At 42.6% G+C, this 24,457-nt stretch overlaps 1 protein-coding gene and 1 pseudogene across 1 annotated transcript in view; one reads left to right on the forward strand and one right to left on the reverse strand.

The window, feature by feature from the left end:
* CENPF (centromere protein F) overlaps positions 1 to 24,457 on the reverse strand; it is a 62,034-nt gene that overhangs the window by 10,941 nt on the left and 26,636 nt on the right. Inside the window, exons 10-16 of the mRNA XM_047840892.1 lie at positions 23,938 to 24,060; positions 18,261 to 18,396; positions 11,573 to 14,961; positions 7,166 to 10,015; positions 5,518 to 5,670; positions 2,555 to 2,731; positions 2,050 to 2,211 (exon numbers count right to left, since the gene is read on the reverse strand). Coding sequence (XP_047696848.1) covers positions 2,050 to 2,211; positions 2,555 to 2,731; positions 5,518 to 5,670; positions 7,166 to 10,015; positions 11,573 to 14,961; positions 18,261 to 18,396; positions 23,938 to 24,060 — 6,990 coding nt within the window. The remainder of the gene's footprint in view (positions 1 to 2,049; positions 2,212 to 2,554; positions 2,732 to 5,517; positions 5,671 to 7,165; positions 10,016 to 11,572; positions 14,962 to 18,260; positions 18,397 to 23,937; positions 24,061 to 24,457) is intronic.
* Positions 10,817 to 10,982, forward strand: LOC125155907 (uncharacterized; annotated as a pseudogene).

Consider the following 24,457-nt stretch of genomic DNA (forward strand, 5'->3'; position numbering starts at 1 on the left):
TGCTCATTAACTGGTACCTCATTAAAATTATATGCATCTGAATAGGCTCAACTAACAAGAAGTCATTTTGTACATGATGTGTATGCAGAGACATTCTCCACAGAACGGTCAAAGATTAGACAAGCTTTAGAAAGCACACCTGAAACTAATAACTCATCATATATTGATTTTACCTCCATTTTTTTAAAAAAAGGAAGTGAAACTCTTATGTGGATCCTGAGAAACTTAACAGAAGACCATGGGGGAGGGGAAGGAAAAAAAACATTAGAGAGAGAGAGAGCCAAACCATAAGAGACTCTTAAAAACTGAGAATAAACTGAAGGTTGATGGGGGTGGGAGGGAGGGGAGAGTGGGTGATGGGCATTGAGGCACCTGTTGGGATGAGCATTGGGTGTTGTATGGAAACCAATTTGACAATAAATTTCATATTAAATAAATAAATAAATAAATAAAAATAAAAAAGGAAGTGAATAAATAAAAAGTAAATCTGGGGGCGCCTGGGTGGCACAGTCGGTTAAGCGTCCAACTTCAGCCAGGTCACGATCTCGCGGTCAGGGAGTTCGAGCCCCGCGTCAGGCTCTGGGCTGATGGCTCAGAGCCTGGGGCCTGTTTCCGATTCTGTGTCTCCCTCTCTCTCTGCCCCACCCCTGTTCGTGCTCTGTCTCTCTCTGTCCCAAAAATAAATAAACGTTGAAAAAAAAAATTTTTAAAAAGTAAATCTGAAGCTCTATTACTAAATGTGTCTCATTTTGTAGTAGCAGAACACGATTGACCGTTAATGTTATTGTGACTGTTAATAGTTTGTATTTTGTCAGTATTTCCTTCACCTTGAGAACTGTTTAAGAGCAACAAATGTTAAGTTTACACCTACTTTTCTGTTTGACTATATTCAATATACAGTATCATAATTTTTACAATTTAAACCACCTTTAAGTAAAGACCTTTGTAGATATTTATCTTCCAAGTTCATTATTATACATCCTGGATGGTATTCATCTTATGAAAAATATCTGTAGGAATCAAACAGCCTCTCTTTCCAAGTAGGATTACTATAGCACCACCTATAATTGAACAATCCCAAGACTACTGGTTCACCTCTTTCTTTGGTAAAGGAACCTTTCGTGGAGATAAAGAGGAGAAAGGACACATATGTGTGTATGGCCAAGTGCTCTGGCACACCTTGATCTCTGCATGAGGCACGGGAAAAGTGGGCTGGTGATGGCAGTAAACTTGGAGACCAGTGAAGCAAGACTTCGGAATTACCCACCAGATTATTATCTATAGCTGGAGAGGCCTGTCCCAATCGGCTATCACCTTGACCTTCATATCCATCTTGAGAAAGTCTTTACCATCCTCTAGTTTGGGAGGATTCACTGAGCGATGTATAAAGTATATCCAAGCTGTGAGACTGCAGACCATCCACTGCCTTTTAAAAATAACTCAGCAGGGAGACTGGGTGGCTCAATCAGTTAAGCATCCGACTCTTGAGGTTGGCTCAGGTGTTCACAGTTCGTGGGTTCAAGCCCTGCATCAGGCTCTGCGCTGATAGCACGGAGCCTACTTGGGATTCTCTCTCTCCCTCTCCCTCGGTCCCTCCCCCACTTGTACTTTCTCTCTCAAAATAAGTAAACTTTAAAAAAAAAAAAAAAACTCAGCAGAAAAATGATGCTTTTATTTTTGACTACAAAAAAATTTTTTAAAAACAATATTTTTTTTTTAACGTTTACTTATTTTTGAGACAGAGAGAGACAGAGCATGAACGGGGGTGGGGCAGAGAGAGAGGGAGACACAGAATCTGAAACAGGCTCCAGGCTCTGAGCAGTCAGCACAGAGCCCAACGCGGGGCTCGAACTCACGGACCGCGAGATCGTGACCTGAGCCGAAGTCGGAAGCTTAACCGACTGAGCCACCCAGGTGCCCCGGACTGAGCCACTCAGGGGCCCCAAAAACATTTTGATAACAGGATGAAAAGCATTAATTCCATGCAATGAAAACAACCATTATCCTCATGTATCTTCTAAGTTATGAAGTAATGAGAAATTAACATACCTTGGTTTTCTTCAATTCTTCTAACATCTGAGTAGCAGCTTTCAAAGAATTATTGAGTTCTTCTTTACTGGACTTCAAGAGTTCCATCTCTGCCTTCTGCGAGCACAGACATTCTTCACTGGAAGTCAGCTTCTCTCGGTAAGTCTGGATTTCCATCTCATACTAGGGCAGAAAAACGTCACCTTAGCCAGGAGGCTCAGCTTAAAAAAATTATAAGGAAAACAAACGAAAAAGAAAATTGCTGTCGCAAGGGCCATTTCAAATAGTCCTTGGGATTCTCCTATTATTCTATTCTAAGACAGAAACAGATTTTAAAAACTCACATCGTAAAATAAGATCTGGACGGTATCTGGAGAAGACAGTGAAGGTAATATGATGGGGACCTTTCATAAGATTGTCTTGCATAATAATGCACATCAATGGACCTTCTTGCAAAACATGCCTCATTACTATGGCCAACGCACCACTCCCCAGCTCCTCCAGGAAACAAACCCCACGTTTTTACCTGTTTGTTTGTATCCAGAAGCAAAGCCTGGTGTTTCTTTTCAGCTTCCTGAAGCTGTAGCTGATACTCAGCTATTTCTTCTCTCGTTTTCTCCTCTTTTTCCATCTGGTCCTTATGTGCGCAATCCAAATTCTTCTTCAATTCACTGTTTTCTAACATGAGCTCCCTCAATTGACCCTAATGAGAAAAGTAATAAAATCATGGGAGAGCAATTAGGAACCTGGATATGGATCTTATATAGATCTTTAGGAAATACTGAGTACTAAAATTAAAAAAAAAAAAAAAAAAAAAAGTTTACAGCTCAGACAAAATCTTTATAGAATAGTGCCACAACCCTTCATGACCTATTCACTTTAAATTGTGACTTTACTTGCAATGACAGTTTCTTCTGCTCCAGACCAACCACGTGCAGGGTCACATCCACAGGGAATACAGAATCCCTGAGAACTCAACTTTAGCTCAAGCACCCCGGTCGGTACCCTCCCAGGTTTCCAGGCTCACTTACTTAAGTGCTTCCATTGCAATAAGCCGTTGACCTCATCCCCAGAACCCTACCATTCCCACCTTGACACTCGAGCCCACCCCCCCAACTTACATGTTCCTCCTTGACCAGCTTCAATTCCATGTTCTTTCAGCTTCCTTCCAGATGCCCTCCCTATCTTTGCCCCTCTGTCCCTTCACCGTATGACACGCAAAACTCCAGCACTGAAGGAACCTGTGTTCTCCATGCCTGATCCCAAATGACTGTTTGCACATGTGTTTCTACACATGCCGTGCCCATTTCTTCATCTCCATTTACTCCTCAAGCCCTCGTTGGTGGGCTTATCCCACCTCCTCTTCAAATCGCTTTTCATGGCCTTGACAACCTCCATGTTGCAGATCCAAGGAGCACTCTTCACCTCATCTGACCTCTGGGCAGCATGCTCTGGGCAGTGATGCTCCCGAGACAGCATCCACTCCTCACTGGCAGGACAGATACTCCCCTGGCCTCATCATGGCTCCTCATCTCTTTGCTGGCCCCTCCTCCTCCATCTTACCTTGAGAGGCCAGGTCTCTGGGCTCGGCCCCAAACTGCCTTCTCTTCTCCAACTGTATTTTCTACAATTCCCATAATTTGGCAATACTACCTATATTCTGAACTAGCCAAATTAATGTATCCACCCTACATCTTCCCTTTAAACTCCAGCCTCATGTATTGGGATTTCTCTCTGGTCTTTTTTCATATCATTTTCTATTTCATAATGGCTTCCTTTCAATTTCTAAAAAATACGAAGCTTTTTCTAATCTCAGAATGTAGCCACACTGCTCACTAGACCTAGAAGGTTCCTTCCTCTGTGCTGTTCCTCTCACAGCTGACTCCTCATCATGCAGGTGACGTTCTCTGACCTCCCTACCTAAATTAGGTTGATCTCTAGCCCCACACACCCCACTTCCCAACTATTCTTCAGTCAAGAATCTTGTCTGATTCCTTTATAGCACTTGACAGATTACGATTGCCTTATACATCTCCTATTTAGTGATTTATTGTGTGTCTAGACTGTAAGCTCTGTGAGTGCAGGAACCACAGCCGTTATATTCAACATGCAACCCTCTGACTTTAGGAGCACTTATTAACTACAGAATGCATAAAGCCACTGTAAACGGACACATTCATAGGTACGGACTTGAGGCTAAACACCTAGCTTTTCCTTTTAGTAGAGCCTATAAACTAGGTTCAAATAACACTATAGTTGGGATACTCCCAAGCTGCTTCAGTACCAAAGAAATTCCAGCAGGTGCAGCACTCAAATAGCATTCGTACAAACTCCTTCCACGCAGCACTGCCAGAAAGTTCCATGAGTCAACTCCTGAGATTAAATGCCAAAACTTTTCGATTTGCATTAGATTAAATGTCATATTTAAAGTACGGATTTCTCGGGGCGCCTGGGTGGTGCAGTCAGTTAAGCGTCCAGCTTCAGCCAGGTCACGATCTCGTGGTCCGGGAGTTCGAGCCCCGCGTCAGGCTCTGGGCTGATGGCTCGGATCCTGGAGCCTGTTTCCGATTCTGTGTCTCCCTCTCTCTCTGCCCCTCCCCCGTTCATGCTCTGTCTCTCTCTGTCCCAAAAATAAATAAACGTTGGAAAAAAAAATTTTTTTTAATAAAAAATAAAAAAAAAAATAAAGTACGGATTTCTCCAACTCTGTATACAGACTATCACAAACATCCCTTCAACCTTTTCTAATTGTTCGGGGTCATGATCGTAACTTTGTTTTGTTCCCCTTTTCTAAGTACTATCTGGGGATGAATATGCACGAGGACGACACGGATATACGAGTGTTTACCGTTTAACTAGGTTTGGCAGGCAGGTGTCACACTGCATCTGCTGGCGCTGTGTGCACGGTGGCTGCGACCTAGGACTCAGCGTTAAGAGATTCAGGAGAAATGGAGGGCACCGAATCAGCAATGTCTGCCACGGAAACAGCAGTGGGGAATGGCGACCCAGATGCTATAAATCTGTCACATTAACCCTCCCCTAAAATAACATCCCAAGACTGCTCCAGCTTTACATTTCACTGTGACTTTCCGTTACTTTTTAGTTCTTAGCAGATCAGTGCATCTGTCTCTAGCAACATTCTGGCTCCTAATCCGAGGCAGGCTGGAAAAGCAGATAAACCTGCTGAAAGCTGCATGAAATCTATTTCTGATGTGAGTTAATGTAGTTACAAGGGTCGCCTTCTATGAAAAAATATTTGGGCTCCGTGATGGGCATTTTCATGCGTTCCGAGGCCTCCCAGGGCTCGTTCTGGGCTCCTGACAGGGCTGGAGGGTGAAGATGACAGACTTCAAGACTGATCAGGACATCAGTGCCGGCCTGGATTTTTTTTAAAGCTAAAAGAGCTGGGTACGTTGCAGGTCTTACAAAAACAAACAAGGAGACTGCGCACACCGAATGATCAGAGCGTCCTGTCACAGAGAAACTTACCTGGCTGCTCTTTATTTCTTCTGACATTACAGTTAACTCTCCAGTCAGCCTATTTTTCTCCCCAATAAACTCTTCTTTCAACTCTGCTGTTTTCTGGGCCATCTCGTGCATTTCCCTCTGCAGCTCAGTTTCCTTCCCGGTCATTGTGTTTACCTGAAATTTCATCTTTCGTTAGGATCTGCTTTGGGTCGTCGGTTTTGCTCAAATTAATCATTCTGATCCAACACATCAGAACATTCCCTTTCACCTTCAATAACAAAATGGAACCTGGCTAATCCTCCCTTTACTAATCCACTCAACCACCATCCTTAAAACCTACTGGCAAGCTTACCTTTTCTCGGCCAAGGTTTAATAAAAAGACAGCAATAAGGAGAGCAACGACAAGGAAAGATAACATCACTAAGTCTCACAATCCCTCGTAAGGGTATTCATTTGTATGAAACGTCAACATTAGAGACCACTGTATGAGGTAGCGTCTTATGTTTTTATCAGTTCTGGGATCTCCACTGATCCTCCGATGCCATACTAATCTTCAAGAAACATGCCTATGATTAGTTAAAACCAGTTAAAGCCCCATCATTTGCACTTGCCCCTCAGCGTTGAAACGGACTGGCAGAATTTGCCAAGTTAGCTCTATCATAACTGCCATCTCTTGCAAGTTGTATCAAAACTTAAAATTCCTGAAAAATATTACAGAGTCATGATTGATCCCATTTGCTGGACACTCCTCTTTGCTTTTAATAGTTGTCCAATAAAAATTGAATTTGAAGCAACCACTTTCCTAGATCAGTACGTAAGCCTAGAGGGCAAAACCTTAATTTTTCATTAATAATTGAGGCCCCTGATGGCACACTTGCCCCTTAGCCATCAGCTAACAGAACAGTAGGCTGCACAAAGAGAAGATATAAGAAGGCTGAAAGCATAAAATCCCCCAGACCTACCCTGGGAGGCATGAGGGTTCTGTTTATTACAATTCTATCAGTACCTTTTTTTAAAAATTTTTTTAAATGTTTATTTATTCTTGACAGAGAGAGACCGAGCAATGAGTAGGAGAGGGGCAGAGAAAGAGGGACACACAGAATCCGAAGCAGGCTCCAGGCTCTGAGCTGTCAGCACAGAACCTGACGTGGAACTCAGACTCATGAGCCAAGAGATCATGACCTGAACCGAAGGCAGACGCTTAACTGACTGAGCCACCCAGGCACCCCTCTATCAGTACCTTGGATAGTACCTTCTCATAAAGGCAAAAAGGCAGAGCAGGGGCCTAACTAGTATCGGTTATAGTCTCCTTGGTAGTAGCTCCCAGCTGGGTACTGGGAAACTAGTACTCTGATGTACTTACTCTAAGAAAGTGAACTATGATTAGAACCAGAACTAGGCCTAACCCCAAGCTTCTCCCATGTCCAGCTGCCACACGGAAAAGCTGGGCTAATCCACAGACACGCCCCATGTAAATGTGTGCCAAAGCAAAGAGTGACTACAGCTGGAGCCAATTGAGTGTCCCCAAAGTTCAAGGCCCCGCAAACATAAAAACCCTTGCAGAGTCTGGTCCAATACTGTGAACATGTCCAGGAGGAAACATGATCCACACAGCGGCTTCCCTCCCTCATAGCTACATATTCAAACGTAGACAGATTAAGCCACTTACTTTTTCAACAAAGGACACGTTTTCCATTTTTGTCAGCTCGAGCTCTTTCTCCAGAGCCTTGTAAGAATGCTGCAGTGTTTCCAGGGTGTCCTGCAAAGTATCATTTTTGGATTGCAGCATCTGGACCTTCTGCTCCAAGTCTACCATCACATCTTCCAGTTCTCCTTTTTGCTTCTTCCAAAGCTGCTGTTCTCCTTCCACCTGGGAGAGTTCAGAGATGAGCTGCTCTCGGTCCTGAATCTGATTTTTCAGGTTGCTGATTTCTTCATCCTTCTTCTCTAGCTTCCGTTTGCCATCTTCTACCTGTTGAATGAGGCCATTGGCGGAAGACTGCAAACTAACGTAACTGCTCTTGACCTCGTCAAGGCCTTGTAGCAACTGAGCCTTCTCGTGTTCAAGAGCATCTATTTGACGGCTCAGATTCTGTTCTTGGGCCTTCCAGGTGTCTTGGTCACAACACAAAGCTGCCACTTTCTCAGTTAGCTCTTTTAACTGTGTTTGAAGCGTCTCCACGACAATCTTAGAGTCTTCTCTCATCTGTACTTTTTCTTGCTCTTTTTCTTGCAACAGATTTTCAAATGAAGAATTGAGTATTTCTAATTCAGATACCCGTCCTTGCTCTTTCTGTAATTCCTTGGTCACATTTTCTTTTTCTGACCTCATATGGACAAGATCTAATTCCAAATCTCTCAGGTTTTGGGCCATCTCCTCTATTTTTGCTTTTAGGGTCCCTACCTCTGCTTTGGAATTCTCAGCCTCCAGAATCACACGCTCTTGGTCTTGCCCTGATGCCTCTAGTTCTCTTTCAAGGCTCTCCACTCTACTCTTAAGCAGGTCGGTGTGATGTGCACTTTCCTTCAGTTTTCCTAAGACCTGGAGCTGCTCCTTTTTATCGGCTTCGAGGCGGACTTTCAGCTTTTCAATGCTGTTTCTTAGCCGATGGATCTCTTGCGCCGAGTCCAGACTCTGTTCTTTGACCTTCTGGATTTCTTGGTCATTACACAAGACTGTGACTTCCTCATTTAGCTCTTTCAGTTGTGTTTGGAGCATCTCCATTGCAGCTGTGGATTCTTCTTTCACCTCTATTTTTTCTTTCTCCTTTTCTTCCAACAGACCTTTGCAAGAAGAGAGTAATGCGTCTAATTCAGATAACTGACCCTGTTCTTCTTGTAGTTGTTTCATCAGATTTTCTTTCTCGAACCTTACTGTGACAAGGTCTAATTCTAAATCTTTCAGGCTTTTGGCCATCAATTCCATTTGTGCCTTTAGGGTCTCCACCTCTGCTTTGGAATTCTCAGCATCAAGAATCACCAGCTCTTGGTTTTCCTCTGACATCTGCAGTTCTCTTTCGAGGTTCTCGACTTTATCCTGAAGTGAATCGGTCTTACGCTCGCTCGCTCTCAGTTTCTCCAGGACGTGAAGCTGCTTCTTTTCATCAGCTTCAATGCGAACCCTCAGTTTCTCGATGCCTTTTCTTAGCTGGTGCACTTCCTCCTGCGTTGAGCTCAGCCTCACCGCAACCTCACCCTTCTCTATCAGCGCATTCTCCAAGGACTTGGCGACGGCCAGCTTTTCGTGTTCCGATTCATTCAGTCTGGTCTGCAGGCTTTCGGATTCCCTCACAAGTGATTCTTTCTCTTCATTCAGTTGTTCGATTTGGATTTCCAGCTCACCTTTTACCAAAGATAGGGCCTGTGAGTCCTTTTCCAAACTCTGCAGCTGCTCCTGGAGACGAGCGTTCTCTTCCAACAGTTCACTTACGTTGGAGGGCAACGTCTGAAGGACGTGTGTTTGATCCTTCACCTCAGCTCCAGCCATGTCAGGGGGCTGTAGACATTCACCTTGATGAGATTCGAGTTCTTGTATTTTCTGCTTCATCTTTTCAGACATCAGATCCAACTCTTTATTTTCTTTTGACAAAGTATCCAATTCTCCACGAAGCTGGTTTCTCTCACTGGTGACCACAGAGAGTTCTTCTTCAAGACGGGCTATAACTTTCTGCTTATTTTCACTGTCTTGTTCTAAATATAGCTTCTCTGTTTGAACTGTCTCTAAGGCAGCTTCCACAGAGAGGGCGTGATGCTCGATGCTACCTTTCTCAGATTCGATCCTCTTTAGCTCATTTTCCACATCAAGAAATCGCTCTCGCCAGTTGTTCACCTTGGCTACATTATCTTCAATAACTTCATGTGAACATTTATCTGTGCCTACTTCTAAATTAGAACTGAGGACTTCCAAACTCTCTGCTCTCTGGTGTAACTCCTGGTTGTCACAAGAAAAGGATCCCAGTCTTTCACTTAAATTTGATTTTTCTTTCTTAAGTTCCTCAACTATTTTCTCTAATTCTATACATGCTTCCGTCTTGGTGGTTAGTTGTGCTTCCTGTAAATCGAGTTTTAAGTCTAACTCTTTTATTTCATTTAGTAAACTTTCAACTTTTTTGTCACGTTGCTCTACGATGTGAAGTAACCTCAAATTCTCATTTGATGTCTCTCTAACCTGCAGCTGGAGATTCTGAATGGAGACCTGATTCTCCAGAAAATCCATCGGTACTAGAGCATTAGGGTCAGAAAATGACAATTGAGAAATGCGTTCTGAACAGCCCGGGGTTTTGTCTTCTACTGGGGTCTCGTAACTGGTTTCTGTAGACTGTTCCCTAGACCATTCTCCTGTGAATTGGGCTGCACCTGTCTCGGCTATTTTCTCCATCTCTAGATTGAGGTCCTGCTGAACACCGGTCTCACACATCTTGTGAGTGTCAAGCTTTGGTGTGCTCTCTTTAGTTTCCAAAGTACATTCTTCCGACTCTTTAATGTCACAGCTGTCATTTCCACCCCGGACAGCCTGTAGCTGTAATATACAATGAGAATTCATTTTATTTTTCAGGAGGAATATAGAATAAGGAGGCTTAATTATTATAGAAACTGGCGTCTAGCCTCTGCTACACACATTTCTTCAAATGGCATATTTCCCATCCCATCCTCCTCTCTCCATCCAAGTATCCAATGCAATTTAACATTTGGTAAGTTTAGCCACAGGCAAGGCACTGGGTAAGGTATTTATCATGAAGATAAGCCCTTCAGATCAGTTATTTGGTCTAAATTGCAACATAATTAAATTTCATAATTTTTTTCTTGCTAGAAATATTCTTGGTAGCCTAAATATAAAATTTATTTTTGTGATTACCAGCGAGCTAACAAATTCCTCATAAAATGTTCAGCTTCCATCTTCAGCATTTACGACACCCTTCACTGAGAGGTTTCATGAACAGCTCCCCCCCATCCCAAGGACGTAACCACAGAGCCAGCGCTCACTATCTATATTCTTGGATAAATCACATGTCTGGACTTCACCATCTTCTCATCTGTAAAACGGGGATCTGCTGCTATGACCACTATGGTGGCCACCACACCACCTGCCCTCCCTACCCTGCCGAGGGAATCAGGTGAGCCTTGTCAACCGTACAGCATTACTAGGCTAGCTGGTAGACTAGAAAGGACGAAGCTATGACTAAATGATTTCATATTCCAAAACGAAAGAGATGGCTCTTTAAATGACTGATAACAAATCATAGATTTGCATCAGAGAAAATTGTTAAGAAAATTATTCAGTAATGTGTAACAAACTCCTGCATTTAGTTTTATGACTTTAATCGCTTCTCGGCCTTTTGGCTAAGATCAAGTGTAGTTTTATGACTTTAACTCTGTAACATTAAAATAGTCTGAAAAGGGTAAGAAACTATAAAATTCCTATCATATTGTCATCCATTAGCTCTAATTTAAGTGTGGTTTATTACTCACAAAGAGTGAAAACACATACGAGTTCTGAAGATGACTTTCTGGCTCTATAATATTAATTTTCTCCAGAAGACTTCTAAAAACAACTTTATTAATTTCCCATATATGTGTTTAAGTAGAATCACTACAGAAATTTACATCTTCCCCCCCACCACCGCCATTGCCCCACAATCAGGTTTACTCATTTTCCTAAAGTTGTGCTTTGTTTAAAGAACAAATACAAGAAGCTCTCGGGTGGCTCAGTCAGTTGAGCATCTGGTCAGGTCACGATCTCACGGTGAGTTTGAGCCCCGCGTCAGGCTCTGTGCTGACAGCTCAGAACCTGAAGCCTGCTTCAGATTCTCTCTCTCTCTCTCTCTCTCTCTCTCTCTCTCTCTCTCTGTCTGCCCCTCCCTCACTCATGCTCTGTCTGTCTCTGTCTCAAAAATTAGTAAACATTAAAAAATGTTTTTAAAAACAAAAACAAACTTTGGTATATTTTGTTTTTATACCCTGGAGCTCTAAAAATATTTTAAGTTCAATTTAGTGTAGATTTCAATTCCACAAACATTTACTGAGTGCCTACTGGGCATGTAGCTAAAGAAAGGGCATGTAAATCCCATGTACTTACATCTTCTATGTCGGTGCAGAGCAAGGACCGAGAACTTAAGTCCAGACCTTGTAGCTGAAGCCGGGCGACTTCGAGCTCAAGTGACAGGTGTTCGGTCTGTTTCTTTTCTGCTGCCAACTTGGACTCCATCTCCACGGTCACACTTGTCAGCTTCTGTTGCCACTGTTCATTTTCTGACAAATACTGCTTCTTAAGACAGTCGAGCTCTTTCCTTTCAGAACTTAGTAACTGCTCGAGCTCTTCAATTTCCTTATTTTTCATAATCTCCTGACTTTCAATTTTGTCCTCTAGCTTTTTGAGGGATTGCAGGTACATCTGACAGAGGATCTCAAGTTCTTCGACACTCTTCACGGGGGTGGACAGAATCTCTTTCTTGGTCAGATTCTCCTCCTCCAGACTGCAGCGAGATCCTTCTTCTACATTACACTGGTTGGCTGAAAGATTCCCGACCAAATTATTCAACAGAGATGTTTCCCCTGTCTGGTCTAAAAGATCTTTGCAAAAAGAGGATTCTCCCAAACTTGTAAGACCAGGGCTGTCAGTCATATGAGAGAAAGACAATGACAGAAAATGCCCTTCCTGGGGTCCTGGCATCTCTTCCTTTACCAAGTCACCTTGGAAGTTTCTCAGACTTGTGGACAAGACCGAATTTTCAGCCTTTAACGTGTCCACATAAGACTGTAGGTCTGACATCTTAGAGCTCATTTGACAGTGCTGATCGTGTAAAATTTTGTGTTCGCTTTGTAAAGATGAGAGTTTCTCTTGTAATTCAGCAAAGTGCATTTGAACTTCTTTGTTTGAGAGCATCAAGTGCTCATAGCAATTACTGTCATTCAAAGGATTTAAGGGCGCACATTTCTGCTCATTTTGTTGTTCACCAAGTTCACCTTCTGCCGTTTCTTTCACTAACTCGCCTTGGAGAAGACCGCGTTCATCATTTAGTATTTTAACTTCATTTACTAGTTTCTCCACCTCTTCTGCCATTTTACTAGCTGCTGTGATACATTCTGATCTTGAGTCGTTCAGCTCAGATATTAGCTCAAGCTTTTCGACCTGCAGTGTTTCGCACATTTTCTCTAGCTCACTCAGCTTGCTCATTGCTGTTTGTAGAGAGCACTGCAGATGCGCATTGTCATTCTGACTTGAAAACTCATGAAGCCCAGAAACGTACTTTCCTTCTGTGTCTACGGCGCAGTCTTCGGGGCCACTAAGTTCTTGGGACTGAGTGTCTCGTTGCACATTTCCCGTGTCTAATTCTACTCTAATTGTCTGTAGGCATTCGTTCTCCTTCTCACTTTCCTGAAGTTTGAATTCCCTCCTTCTCATCTTAGCTCCTGACTGTACCAACTGTGCATTATAACAGTCTAGAGGGGGATCTTCAAGTTGGAGATCCATCGGAAGCTGAACATGGCATTCATTTATGTCACTCTCTCCTTTCATAGAGTCGCTAATTGGTTCTGATTCTAGAATCTGATGCTCTTGTTTCATCTCCGTTAACGTCAGCAGGTGCTCTTTCTCTTGTAATAAGGCATTAAGTTCCTTTTGCATCTTACTCTGTTCTTCCTTTAAGGTCATGATTTCTTGCTTTAAACCATCCGCCTCGCTCTTGGAATTGTTTTGGATATCCGCAATCTCCGATCTCAGATCTTGCTGCACTGCCCCCAACTCTAGTATTAGATTCTGGTTTCTTTCTTCGGCTAACGCTAATTTTGTTACAAATGCTTGGTGTTCCCTTGCAAATGCTTCCTTTAGGTGCTCCAGTTCATGTTCTCTATTTTCACAAGCCCTGGTGCATTCACTTAGCAAGCATTCTAACTCAGAGTTCTTTTCTTGAGCTGCTTTATATTTTTCACTAAGATCCTCAAGTGCACGTCCTGTTTCTTCACATCTTTGTAGTAAAATAAGTCTTTCTTGCTGGTACTGATTGGATAACTCTGAAATGCTCTTGTCTCTTTCGTCTATACAGTTTAAAAAACTCTCACTTTTTTGGAGTAAGTTAATCTTCTCTTGACTTAAGGTTGCATTAATTTCCTTGAGGGTCTCATTCTCTTGGGTCAGCTCTTCAATTTCTTTTCTGTTTAGAGAAATGGCAGCACTCATTTCCTTCTTCTCTGAGCTCAGGCTTTCAGACAAAAGCTGTAGCTCCTTTAGAGATTCTTGAAGTAAATGGTTGCTCTTTTTTAATTCTTGAATCTCTGCTTGCTCAGTTTCTAATTTTTCATTCAAAAGTTGGAACTCTCTTTCCTTGTTCTCCAGGGCAACTAAAGTTTCAGCAAATACGTTCTGATGAACAGAAGTATCTTCTTGTAACTTACTAATGCGTTGACTTGTTTCAGCCACAAAACTTTGATGCATCTGCTCTGCTTTGATGAGATTGTCTTCTATTTCTCCTCTGATTTGCACCAACTCTTCACACTGCTTTTGCAGATCTGAGTTCATCTGCTTTTGAGACTCTAATGAAAACTCAAGAGAAATGACTCGATTTTGTAAGCTGGCTGAACTTTTGGGGCTATGGTCTGCTTCTAACTGGCATTTGCTCCTTCCTGAAGGTGTGCTTCTTTGTTCTCCAAGAATATTTGCAAAGGAATTATTCATTGCAGACTGCTGTTCAAAGGCCAAAAGATTTCCTTGGTGAGCTTCACTGGTCACCAGAGAAGCATCTTTGGATTTTAGCAGATCCCGGAGGCTCTCATATTCAGCACGCAAGTCCTGGTAACGCTGGTCTCTGTCTGTTACTTCACTCGACACTAACTGAAGTTTGTGCTCTAGATCTTCAACTTGCCTGGTAAGCTGAGATATTTTCAAGCACATGTTTTCTACTTCCTTCTTATGTTTCTGGTCCGAGAGCTCGGCTTTCTGTTGTAGTTCTACGTAAGCTTGTTTATGTGTCTCCACCTCCACAGTCTTGCTGTCTATCACATTGTGAAGGTTTCTGATCTCAACATTCAGATTTTCGCTTTCCATCTCCAGTGTTCTTACTTTCTCATTGTATTCGTGGCTTTTTATTTGTTGTGTCTTGAGACAAGTTTCCAAGTGATGAAGTTTACTCTGCAAGCTTCCCTTCTCTGACTCCAGCTGACTTAGAAGCTGTTCTTTTTCACTTTTCCAACGAGCAAACAGAGTTCCCTCTTCTTTCAATTCTTCATATTCTTTCTTTTTTAACTCCAAAGCAATCAGTAAAGCTTCAGACTCTTTCTCCATTTTGCTTAACTTATCATTCAGTTGTTCAATGTGATGCTCCCTTTTCTTCAAAAGGTCTTGAGAACAATCTCGTTGCTTTTCCAGATCAGCCAAGGCAAGCTTCAGTTTCTCTAAAGTCAAGGAATTCTCTTGCTGATTGATTTTTTCTTGAAGATCCCTTAACATGGTTTCCTGAGAGGCATTCTTAGCTATTAAAAAAAAAAAAAAAAAAAAAAAAAGTTTAAGTTGTCATGTTTTTAATAAATATTCTACAAGAATTCCAAACTACTAAAAAAAATCCAAACATGGGGTGCCTGGGTGCTCAGTTGGTTAAGTGTCCAACACTTGATTTTGGCTCAGGTCATGATCTCACCGTTCATGAGATGGATCTCTGCATTGGAATCTGCACTAACAGCATGGAGCCTGACTGGGATTCTCTTTCTCTCTCAAAAATAAATAAATAAACTTAAAAAAAAAATCCAAACAGCTTCTCAAGCCCTGTAAAAACTGGCATTATTGTTTGGAAAGTAGATCAGCTGATCATTATCTGAGATTGTATAAAGACAGTGAGAAAATGGTCCTTATAAGGATGTAATACGTTTGTTCATCTTCTTTCTAAGCAGCTTAATAAAGTGTTGTTGCATAAAACAGCAAGGGGTTATTTTTTTAATTTAATTTTTTTTTTAATTTACATCCAAATTAGTTAGCATACAGTGCAACAATGATTTCAGGAGTAGATGCTTAAGTGCCCCTTACCCATTTAGCCCATCCCCCCTCCCACAACCCCTCCAGTAACCCTCTGTTTGTTCTCCATATTTAACAGTCTCTTATGTTTTTGTCCCTCTCCCTGTTTTTATATTATTTTTGTTTCTCTTCCCGTATGTTCATCTGTTTTGTCTCTGAAAGTCCTCATATGAGTGAAGTCATATGATTTTTGTCTTTCTCTGACTAATTTCGCTTAGCTTAATTAACACCCTCCAGTTCCATCCACGTAGTTGCAAATGGCAAGATTTCATTCTTTTTGATTGCTCAATAATACTCCATTTGTGTGTGTGTATGTGTGTGTGTGTGTGTGTACACACACACACCGCATCTTCTTTATCCATCCATCCATCGATGGACATTTGGGCTCTTTCCATACTTTGGCTATTGTTGATAGTGCTGCTCTAAACATGGGAGTGCATGTGTCCCTTCGAAACAGCACACCTGTATCCCTTGGATAAACGCCTAGTAGTGCAATTGCTGGGTGGTAGGGTAGTTCTATTTTTAGTTTTTTGAGGAACCTCCAATACTGTTTTCCAGAGTGGCTGCACCGGCTTGCATTCCCAGGGGTTATTTTCTTAAGTACTTGAAACTTTTTTTCCTTTGTATGTGTTTATGTATATGTGTATTTTTTCCCTTCTGAAATGCTTATTGAAAGAAAGAAAGCTCTGAGAAGAGCAGCACTGAAATGTAAATAGCCTACTTCACTACAGAATAATTCCCATTTTCCAGAAAAGTGAATAACTATTCCACCATTTTAGCCAAAATCCATAGGCTTAGTACAAAAGAATAAATGATGCTATACGCCAGTACTTCTCAAGGCCTCTGCGTGAGTACTATTGAGAAACAGTGTTACCCACATCCCAGCCCCTCACAGTTAAGTGTCTATGAGTGGGAGAATCAAATGGAAGATTTTCCAGGCTCCACTGCCACCTTCTTTTCTGCCTAGTAACTCACATCTACCCACAGGCCCCTCCTAGTTGGAAACAATGGTAGTGGTTTCATTCAAAGCACTCATTGCAAAGCCTTCATGCCAAGTGATGGGAAGGCTTCACGTTCAAGTACACTGAGGGCGAGTAAATGTGAGAATCTCAACGGTAGGTGATAAAGCTAGCATGTATTATAAACTCAGTTGTTACACTAAAGGGAAAAAAATTCCTAGTTTTAACGTGTTTAATCTCAGTCTACCTGCTGAGAGTTGATGGCTCATGAAGACAGCACCACAAAGGCTCTCACTCCACTTCACTTGTGAGGCCCTCAAACAAGGATACTGGTGACCAACACTGAAAAGTGCCCTCGCCCTTCCTTTTCTTACAGTTTTCTTTCAAGAAAGATGAAGATTGATATTTTTACCCACTGCTGTGGAATAACTGAAAGCTGTCTGAGGGAGATCAGAATTTAAAAGAGAAAACAGTCAAGGTGCCTGGGTGGCTCAGTCGGTTGGGCATTCAACTCTTGATGTCGTCTCAGGTCATGATCTCACGGTTCGTGACGAGGAACCCTGTGTTGGGTTCTGCACTGACAATGCAGCACCTTCTTGGGGTTCTCTTCCTCCCTCCCTCCCTCTCTCAAAATAAGTAAACATTTTTTTCTATTTTTTTTTAATGTTTATTTATTTTTGAGAGAGAGAGAGAGAGAGAGAGAGAGAGCAAGAGAGAGAGCAGAGGAGGGGCAGACAGAGAGGGAGATACAGAATCCGAAACCGGCTCCAGGCTCTGAGCTGTCAACACTGAGCTCGATGCGGGGCTCGTACTCAACAAACCGCGAGATCATGACCTGAGCAAAAGTCAGACGCTCAACTGGCTGAGCCACCCAGGTGCCCCTAAATAAACATTTTAAATAAATAAATAAATAAATAAATAAATAAATAAATAAATGGGAAAATAGTCATAGAGGAGCGTGACACATATTTCACAGGGGAGGTTGAAAGAAATCCTAGAGGTGCAAATACCCGGCTGAGAAAATTAATGTAAGTAAAAAGACATACGTATGTACAAATAAATGTGAAATGGTGGATTCATGTGGTGTGTGCAGCATAATCCTGTGTCTATACAGAAAGTGAGGAAATAAAATCACTCAGTCAAGTAAGTCATCAAAAAACAATGGTCATTAAGAGCTGGGAAAACACGTATTGAATTTTTAAATCATCTGGGAAATGATATCGAGCGAGAAGATGAGCTGTCTGAATAAAACGAATAAACACACTTGAGACACAAAGAATAGCACTCTGGGGTGAGAGACAACACTGACAATTTACTTTTGTGTGGAGAATATTTACCTTTCTGGTTTCAAAGTGCTGAGAAACCAGGCAGTTTGGGACTCCATGTGTTCCAATAAAACAATGTCCAACTATCACTCTGAAACCAAAAGGTAGGAGAGAGAAAACTTTCTCCGCATCAACCACAGACATCTTTCTGGGAGGATATACGGGAAAACTGAAAAACGTTTCTAAAGCCATCCATCCTCCCTCATAGGACATCAGCTTAGAAAAATAACTCCAGGGGTGCCTGGGTGGCTTAATCAATGAAGCATCTGGCTCTTGATTTCGGCTCAGGTCATGACCTCCTGGTTTGCGAAATCAAGTGCCGCATCAGGCTCTGTACTGACAGTGCGGAGCCTGCTTGGGATTCTCTCTCTCCTCTCTCTGCCCCTCCCCCGGCTCACCCATGTGCTCGCTCGCTCTCTCAAAATAAATAAACAAACTTTTTTTAATGGAAATAGAACTCCAAACGCTAAGTGTACTTACCCCTCATTTCTTCTGCGAAGTTCTGGCTCTGACTCAAACTCTGTTTGGCCTTCCTCAGTTCTTCCTCCAGGTGGCAGGCTTCTCTGGCCCTTTGCTCAGACTGACTCTTAAGGAGGCTGTTTTCCTTCTTCGCTTCCTAAAGCACACATTTAATTGGTTATAATCAAAACGACTCAAGCTAGTTATGACTTCTGCCATATATGGGTCCCAAATGGGACCACTTGTGTACCTCGCTGGGGAAGAATCTCACTTTCCCTTTGTGCACCGAATGAAGTTAGACATTCTTACTTCAATCAGATGATTTTATGAATAGAACTCAAAAGCACAAAACCCAAAACTGACAATAATCGTTTTCCTTCAAAGAAATCGACCTCTTTGAACTTTCTGGATGTCCCCATGCTGGCTCAAGAGTGACCTCAAAAGGAGAATCCTACTTAGAAGATCCTCGAAGACACAAGCTCCAAGTTCCTATCACACCTGAATGATCCAATACCTCTTTGCAAAGATCTGATATGCTAACGAACCGAAAACTTCACATGACAAATTTCTTACTTTTCATTGGAAAACCATCTTAAGGCTCACCGTAACGAGGATGTCTTAGTGTTTACCAAGAAAATCAGCAGTGTGCAAGATGCTGGAAAGGGTGTTGTCAAAGACACAAATATAAATAAGAGAAGAGTTTTTGGCCCTCAGGGTAGGTCTTCCCCTGGCAGCGGGGGAGGATTTGATACCAATCACTTAGTTCACACCAGGATCCGCTAAGTACTACAAAGAGGTGAAGTATGCTATGGGAAATCAGAGGGCAGGTACACGGAAGGAAGAATGAATTCTAGATGGGGGAATCTGGTTCTCTGGGTACCTGATTAGGTGAAGGAGCCATACAAAAAAGTAGCAGAGACTCATATGCGTGTCCATTCCATGGAGTTGGGCCTATTTTTGAATCTTTTTTTTAAATATATATTTTTTTAACGTTTATTTATTTTTGAGACAGAGAGAGACAGAGCATGAACGGGGGAGGGTCAGAGAGAGAGGGAGACACAGAATCTGAAACAGGCTCCAGGCTCTGAGCGGTCAGCACAGAGCCCGACACGGGGCTCGAACTCACAGACCGTGAGATCATGACCTGAACCGAAGTCGGATGCTTAACGACTGAGCCACCCAGGCGCCCCCTATTTTTTAATCTTAAAAACAAGCATCATTTATTTATATGCCAAATAAAACCGCTACTGCTTATCAACCACGTAAGACTTGTGCGTCAACATAATAAATCCTCTGTTCATATTCTTCAATCTGTTTTTCTACTGTCAGTGACTGCATCGCTGGTAAGTATCTCCACCTATATTATATGCCACCCTCTGGACCGCAGGGAATCGGCATAGATTGTTAAAAACCGACGGAATCAAGTGCCTCACATCCTTAGGGGGAAAAACATTTCATAAGGCTACCTTTTTTTTTTTTTTTTTAAATTGCACTTCAAAAATACCCCTCTGAGAAGAAAGGGGAATTTTTGAATCTTAAAGAAACAATTAAGACCCATCTTCCAAAACCCAACAGCACTGTTAGAAAACAGATGGTCTTGGCAAGGCTGTGTTGGAAAGTTGCCTTCAATTATCAGCCTGGTTACTACCAGCAGATGGGTACCTAGGCAGCAAAGCCAAATGCAAGAAGAGGGAGAATCTGGCTAGTGGAGAGTACTTGAAAACTTGCTGGCAGCTGCTGTGTTCGTGCATATATGTTCATTTCATCTTCAGAACAAGACAGAACCTGTTGTAGTTACGCTCCTCTGGCTCCCTTGCCCCAATCCTGCCTCCCTTCCATGAGTTAAATGGACGCTCTATCAAATTAAGAGATCAATCAGGGCTGACGGGAGGCTCCGACTGATCTCAAGACAGAGAGGCTAACACTTGCACCAGTCAGCGTTAAATTCTGTCAAGAGTGACCATGAAGGTGAACGGGTGTCGAGGACTTGAACGAGCATCGTTAAACTACAGAAATTATCATCGCTTGTTTGCTCTCCGGGCTCAGAATAATCACCACTCAAATGAGATCACAGATGTGACAGGAAAACTACCTTAAAGCACTTTAACAAGGGTAATGGAGCATTATTATTAGCATTTCTTCCCCAAATTCGACAGCAGCTAGATCTGCAAGATCCATGCTAAGATTAGCCGAATCAGTTCAACGTAAAAGAGTAACTAGAGTTTTGGGGCGCCTGAGTGGCTCAGTCGGTTAGGCGTCTGACTTGGTTTTGGCTCAGGTCAGGTTCTCATGGTTTGTGAGTTCGAGCCCCACATCGGGCACTGCGTTGACAGCATGGAGCCTGCTTGACATTCTCTCTCTCTCCCTCTCTCTCCCTGCCCCTCCCCCTCTCTGTCTCTCTCTCAAAAATAAACAAACTTTAAAAAATTAAAAAAAAAAAAAGAGTAACTAGAGTTTCGCCACCTGGGTTGACTTCGCATTTTTATTGGGCAACTTATGAAATATTTGCTTACCCTAAAAAAGTAATCAAGTCGACTGGCATCCGCACCTAGAGGTGGGGCAAGAAGGCTGCGAAGACGCTGTGTGCAAAGCTGGGGGCATCCCCAATAGAAGGAAGCAAGGTAAATAGAAGGAGAAAAGAGAAGGAAGGGGGCAACTGGATGTTCATGTATCTGTTGGTCTCTATCTATCTCTGTCCATAACTGGGGGCATTTAAATGAATAGTAAGCTCAATGGAAAGATTAACATGTCTTTCTCTCTTCTGGCATTAGCTCCGTAAATATTTGTTTCTAACAAAATGTTCAGCCAATCCTGGGACCCAGCAGGCTTATAATACTATGGCTATGACCAACCCAAGAATTTCAAAAGGCCCAAATTTGGAAAATGAACATCTGAAAATGGCTCTGTAGGCTGCCATCCATCAGCAATTAGTTTTCTGTGAGGCCACAGCCACTTAGGACTTGATTGGGTAGCTCATTATCAACAATGAGTTCGGCATACAAGGATGTATTCTCCTAGGCATCTCTTATGTCCTCAAATGATTTGCAAAATTGGGCACTAGTCTAGAAAAACACAACACAAATCCCTATAACCACAAGCCAGCATTAGAGCTTAGCAAGCAATTCCACCCAGATCAACTTCCGTTTTAGGAGCAGCAAGGGAAGCATCGTTTCCCAGGGCCAGACAAAACAAATTTCAGTTACTGTGTGGCATTTCATGATCCCATCCATGAATGGAGCTTAACATGTCCCCTGCTGCGGTGAAGTCTATACCATGAACCGGGGATGGATGCAGAGGATGTTCTTTGCCCTTCCCACCTCACCATTCTTGTCTGCCAGACCAAGCTCCTTCGAGAACCGATGTCATACAGATCCCAGTGCTCAGGAAGGTCCCTAGGCAAGTGATCCCTCATCCTGGTTACCGAATGATGCTATTTTATTGCCTCGCCCCAATGCTAGCAGGCTGGCCTTGGGGCGTGGGATGAGCAGCTTACCCAAAGCCTCCTTTCACACTGACACTAGATCTGAATTTGGCCATTGATTGGGCCATTTAATCACATTTCTCTACTGATATCTTCTCATTGTGAGCAGCATGTCTGTTTACTAAATGCAGACAAGGAAAATTTCAGTACAACTGTCACATTATCTCAGCACCCAAAACCTCTAAGCATGCGAGGTGTGTTTGCACTTAGAGTTCGATACCGAAAAAGCTACCAGAGTGCTAGAGGAACAGGACGGGCAATATGTTTAATGTGAGAAATCTCAAATGCACTGTCCCTTGCTCATCACTTTCTGTGCCTACAGGTGAGAGCAAACAGTGGGCACATCAGACGGTCACAGCCGTTGACCATCTAAGCACTTTCCATCCAAAATTCAATCATTAATACAGCTTGCAAAAGGAAAGGGTATTATTTAGTCCTCCCTACATGCAGATGAGCAAAGTCAGACTCAGAAAGGCTAGGTCGCTGTCCTAAGGTCACAGAGCAGGGAAGTGCAGAAAACGATGCAGTCCCAGATCTTCCTGACTCTAAAGCTATCGTTCTGCTACTAAGTTATAGTGCAGACTATAACTTACTGGGTAAGTCACTTTTCTAATGCCAATCCCAAAGCAAAGTGCAAGGGATAGCTAAACCCTTTGCATTCTTGACATCATCCTCAAAAGAAGACACATACCCACAAACGTAAATTAAGGCAAATACTACATGCATCCCCTAGCCCTGTGCTAGGCATTTGCACCGGACAACCAAAATCAAGGAAATCTAGGTGCAACGTGAAATGCATTTAACTGCATTAACAGGCCAGAGTGCACGGTGGACAGCTCTACAGCTGTGGGGGTCTCCACGTGTCTTCTGAAACACCTGCAAGACAATGTCCAGCCCACCACCGCGCCTTGGCCAAAAGAACAGTGTTTGGACCCTCTTAACCAGACGATTGCTTTTACAAAATGTTTCCACCAGGCAGCCAGTGGAGTCGCGGGAGAGTTTCTGGCTGGAAGGAAAGCTCACAGGGGGAAGGGTTCGGTGCCAGTCTGCCTGTGGAAATGTTAGCAGAAGCATCTGTTGGTTGGTCCCCACTGGCCAAAAGGCAAACATTTGTTTTGCTGAAACAAACACTTCCATTTGAAATCGTTCTCTGATGAAAGCATCATCTGACATCAAGTTTTCTTCCACTTGGGCTGCTGGAGCCGGGGCCTCCTGTCCCCAACAGCATTACCCCTCTGAGGCCGCCTGCTTTAACAATCACCTCTCTGCTACTGACAGATGTTCTGATTTCACAACCATGATACACTCTTCCAAGCTGTGGGGATGAATACATTTAGAGTTTCCTCATCTGCATAAATAAATATCCTTTATGCAGAATTCTTTCTGAAAAAGGGGCTCCTGGGTGGCTCAGTCGGTCAAGCGTTTGTTCGACTTCAGCTTGGGTCACGATCTCGCCGTTCCCGAGTTCGAGCCCTGTGTCAGGCTCTTTGCTGACAGCTCAGAGCCTGGAGCCTGTTTCAGATTCTATGTCTCCCTCTCACTCTGCTCCTCCCCTACTCACTCTCTCTCTCTCTCTGTCAAAAATAAACATCAAAAATATTAATAAAAAAACTCTTTCTAAAAAAAATCTTTAGTCTAAAAAATGATCACAAAAGATTTAAAGAAGTGGGAAAAATGTTTTCCTGTGACATTATTTGATAGAAAAGAAACTTCTACTGTTCTGCTATGCTTCTTTGTGCTGATTTATGGCTCTATTCAAGTTGTTTCAATCTATTAACTGTCCCTAAATGGTTCTCAAATGAACCCTTTAAGATAAACTCCAGACCACCAAATACAAAAGCCAAATTAAAGTCAGTACGAGTAAAATCCCACATCATCAGCGTGCTCTCCTCGTGTCCACACCACTGGAGAAACTTCATCCACCATTTTGTGTAACAAGAATGAATTTCCCAAGAAAGACACTGACAGTCTTGCACATGCCCAACGTGACTCTGGAAGTTGGGGCAACAACTGATGATTACTTGTTTTTGCAAGAATTTTAAATCTAGAAATCCCTCATCTGTCGTTGCTTTTGTTTAAACCTAGGACTTTCCACAACGTTTTTAATAGGCTCAAAAGCCAACCCTTGGAAAGGGGATCTACATGATCCATCCCATCACCAGTTTTGTTTCTTTCCACTTAGAAAAGTTGATAAATACTCATCTACGCCTCACTTACTTCACTGCTTCTCCTCAGCTCATTTTCCTGCATCTGACTCGCCTGCAACGCCTGTTCGGTTCTGCAGAACTTTTGCTTGAACTCTTCCAAATTTTTTTCTAGCTGGTGCTTTACTGATGTGACCTGTAAAAAGCAGACAAGGTAAGGTTTAATTTTTATGTGCTTTACTTTTTAAATATATTATTTCTTCTTCTTTTTTTAACATTTATTTATTTTTGAGAGAGAGAGAGAGAGAGAGAGAGAGAGCGAGCACACGTGCAAGCAGGAGAGGGGCAGAAGGAGGGGGACAGGGCATCTGAAGTGGAGCGAGCCCAATGTGGGGCTTGAACTCGCGAAACTTGAGATCATGACCTTGGCCAAAGCTGGACACTTATCCAACTGAGCTGCCCAGGGGCCCCTAAATTATTTCTTCTTAAGTAAAATGGTCATGGGACATGAGAACTGATGCCATCGATTTTGGGTGAGAAACAATATATGTCACAGCTAAATACAGCATTAGAAGTTTAACTTAAAATACCAT

The sequence above is a fragment of the Prionailurus viverrinus genome, chromosome F1, assembly GCF_022837055.1.
Source record: "Prionailurus viverrinus isolate Anna chromosome F1, UM_Priviv_1.0, whole genome shotgun sequence".
NCBI lineage: Eukaryota > Metazoa > Chordata > Mammalia > Carnivora > Felidae > Prionailurus > Prionailurus viverrinus.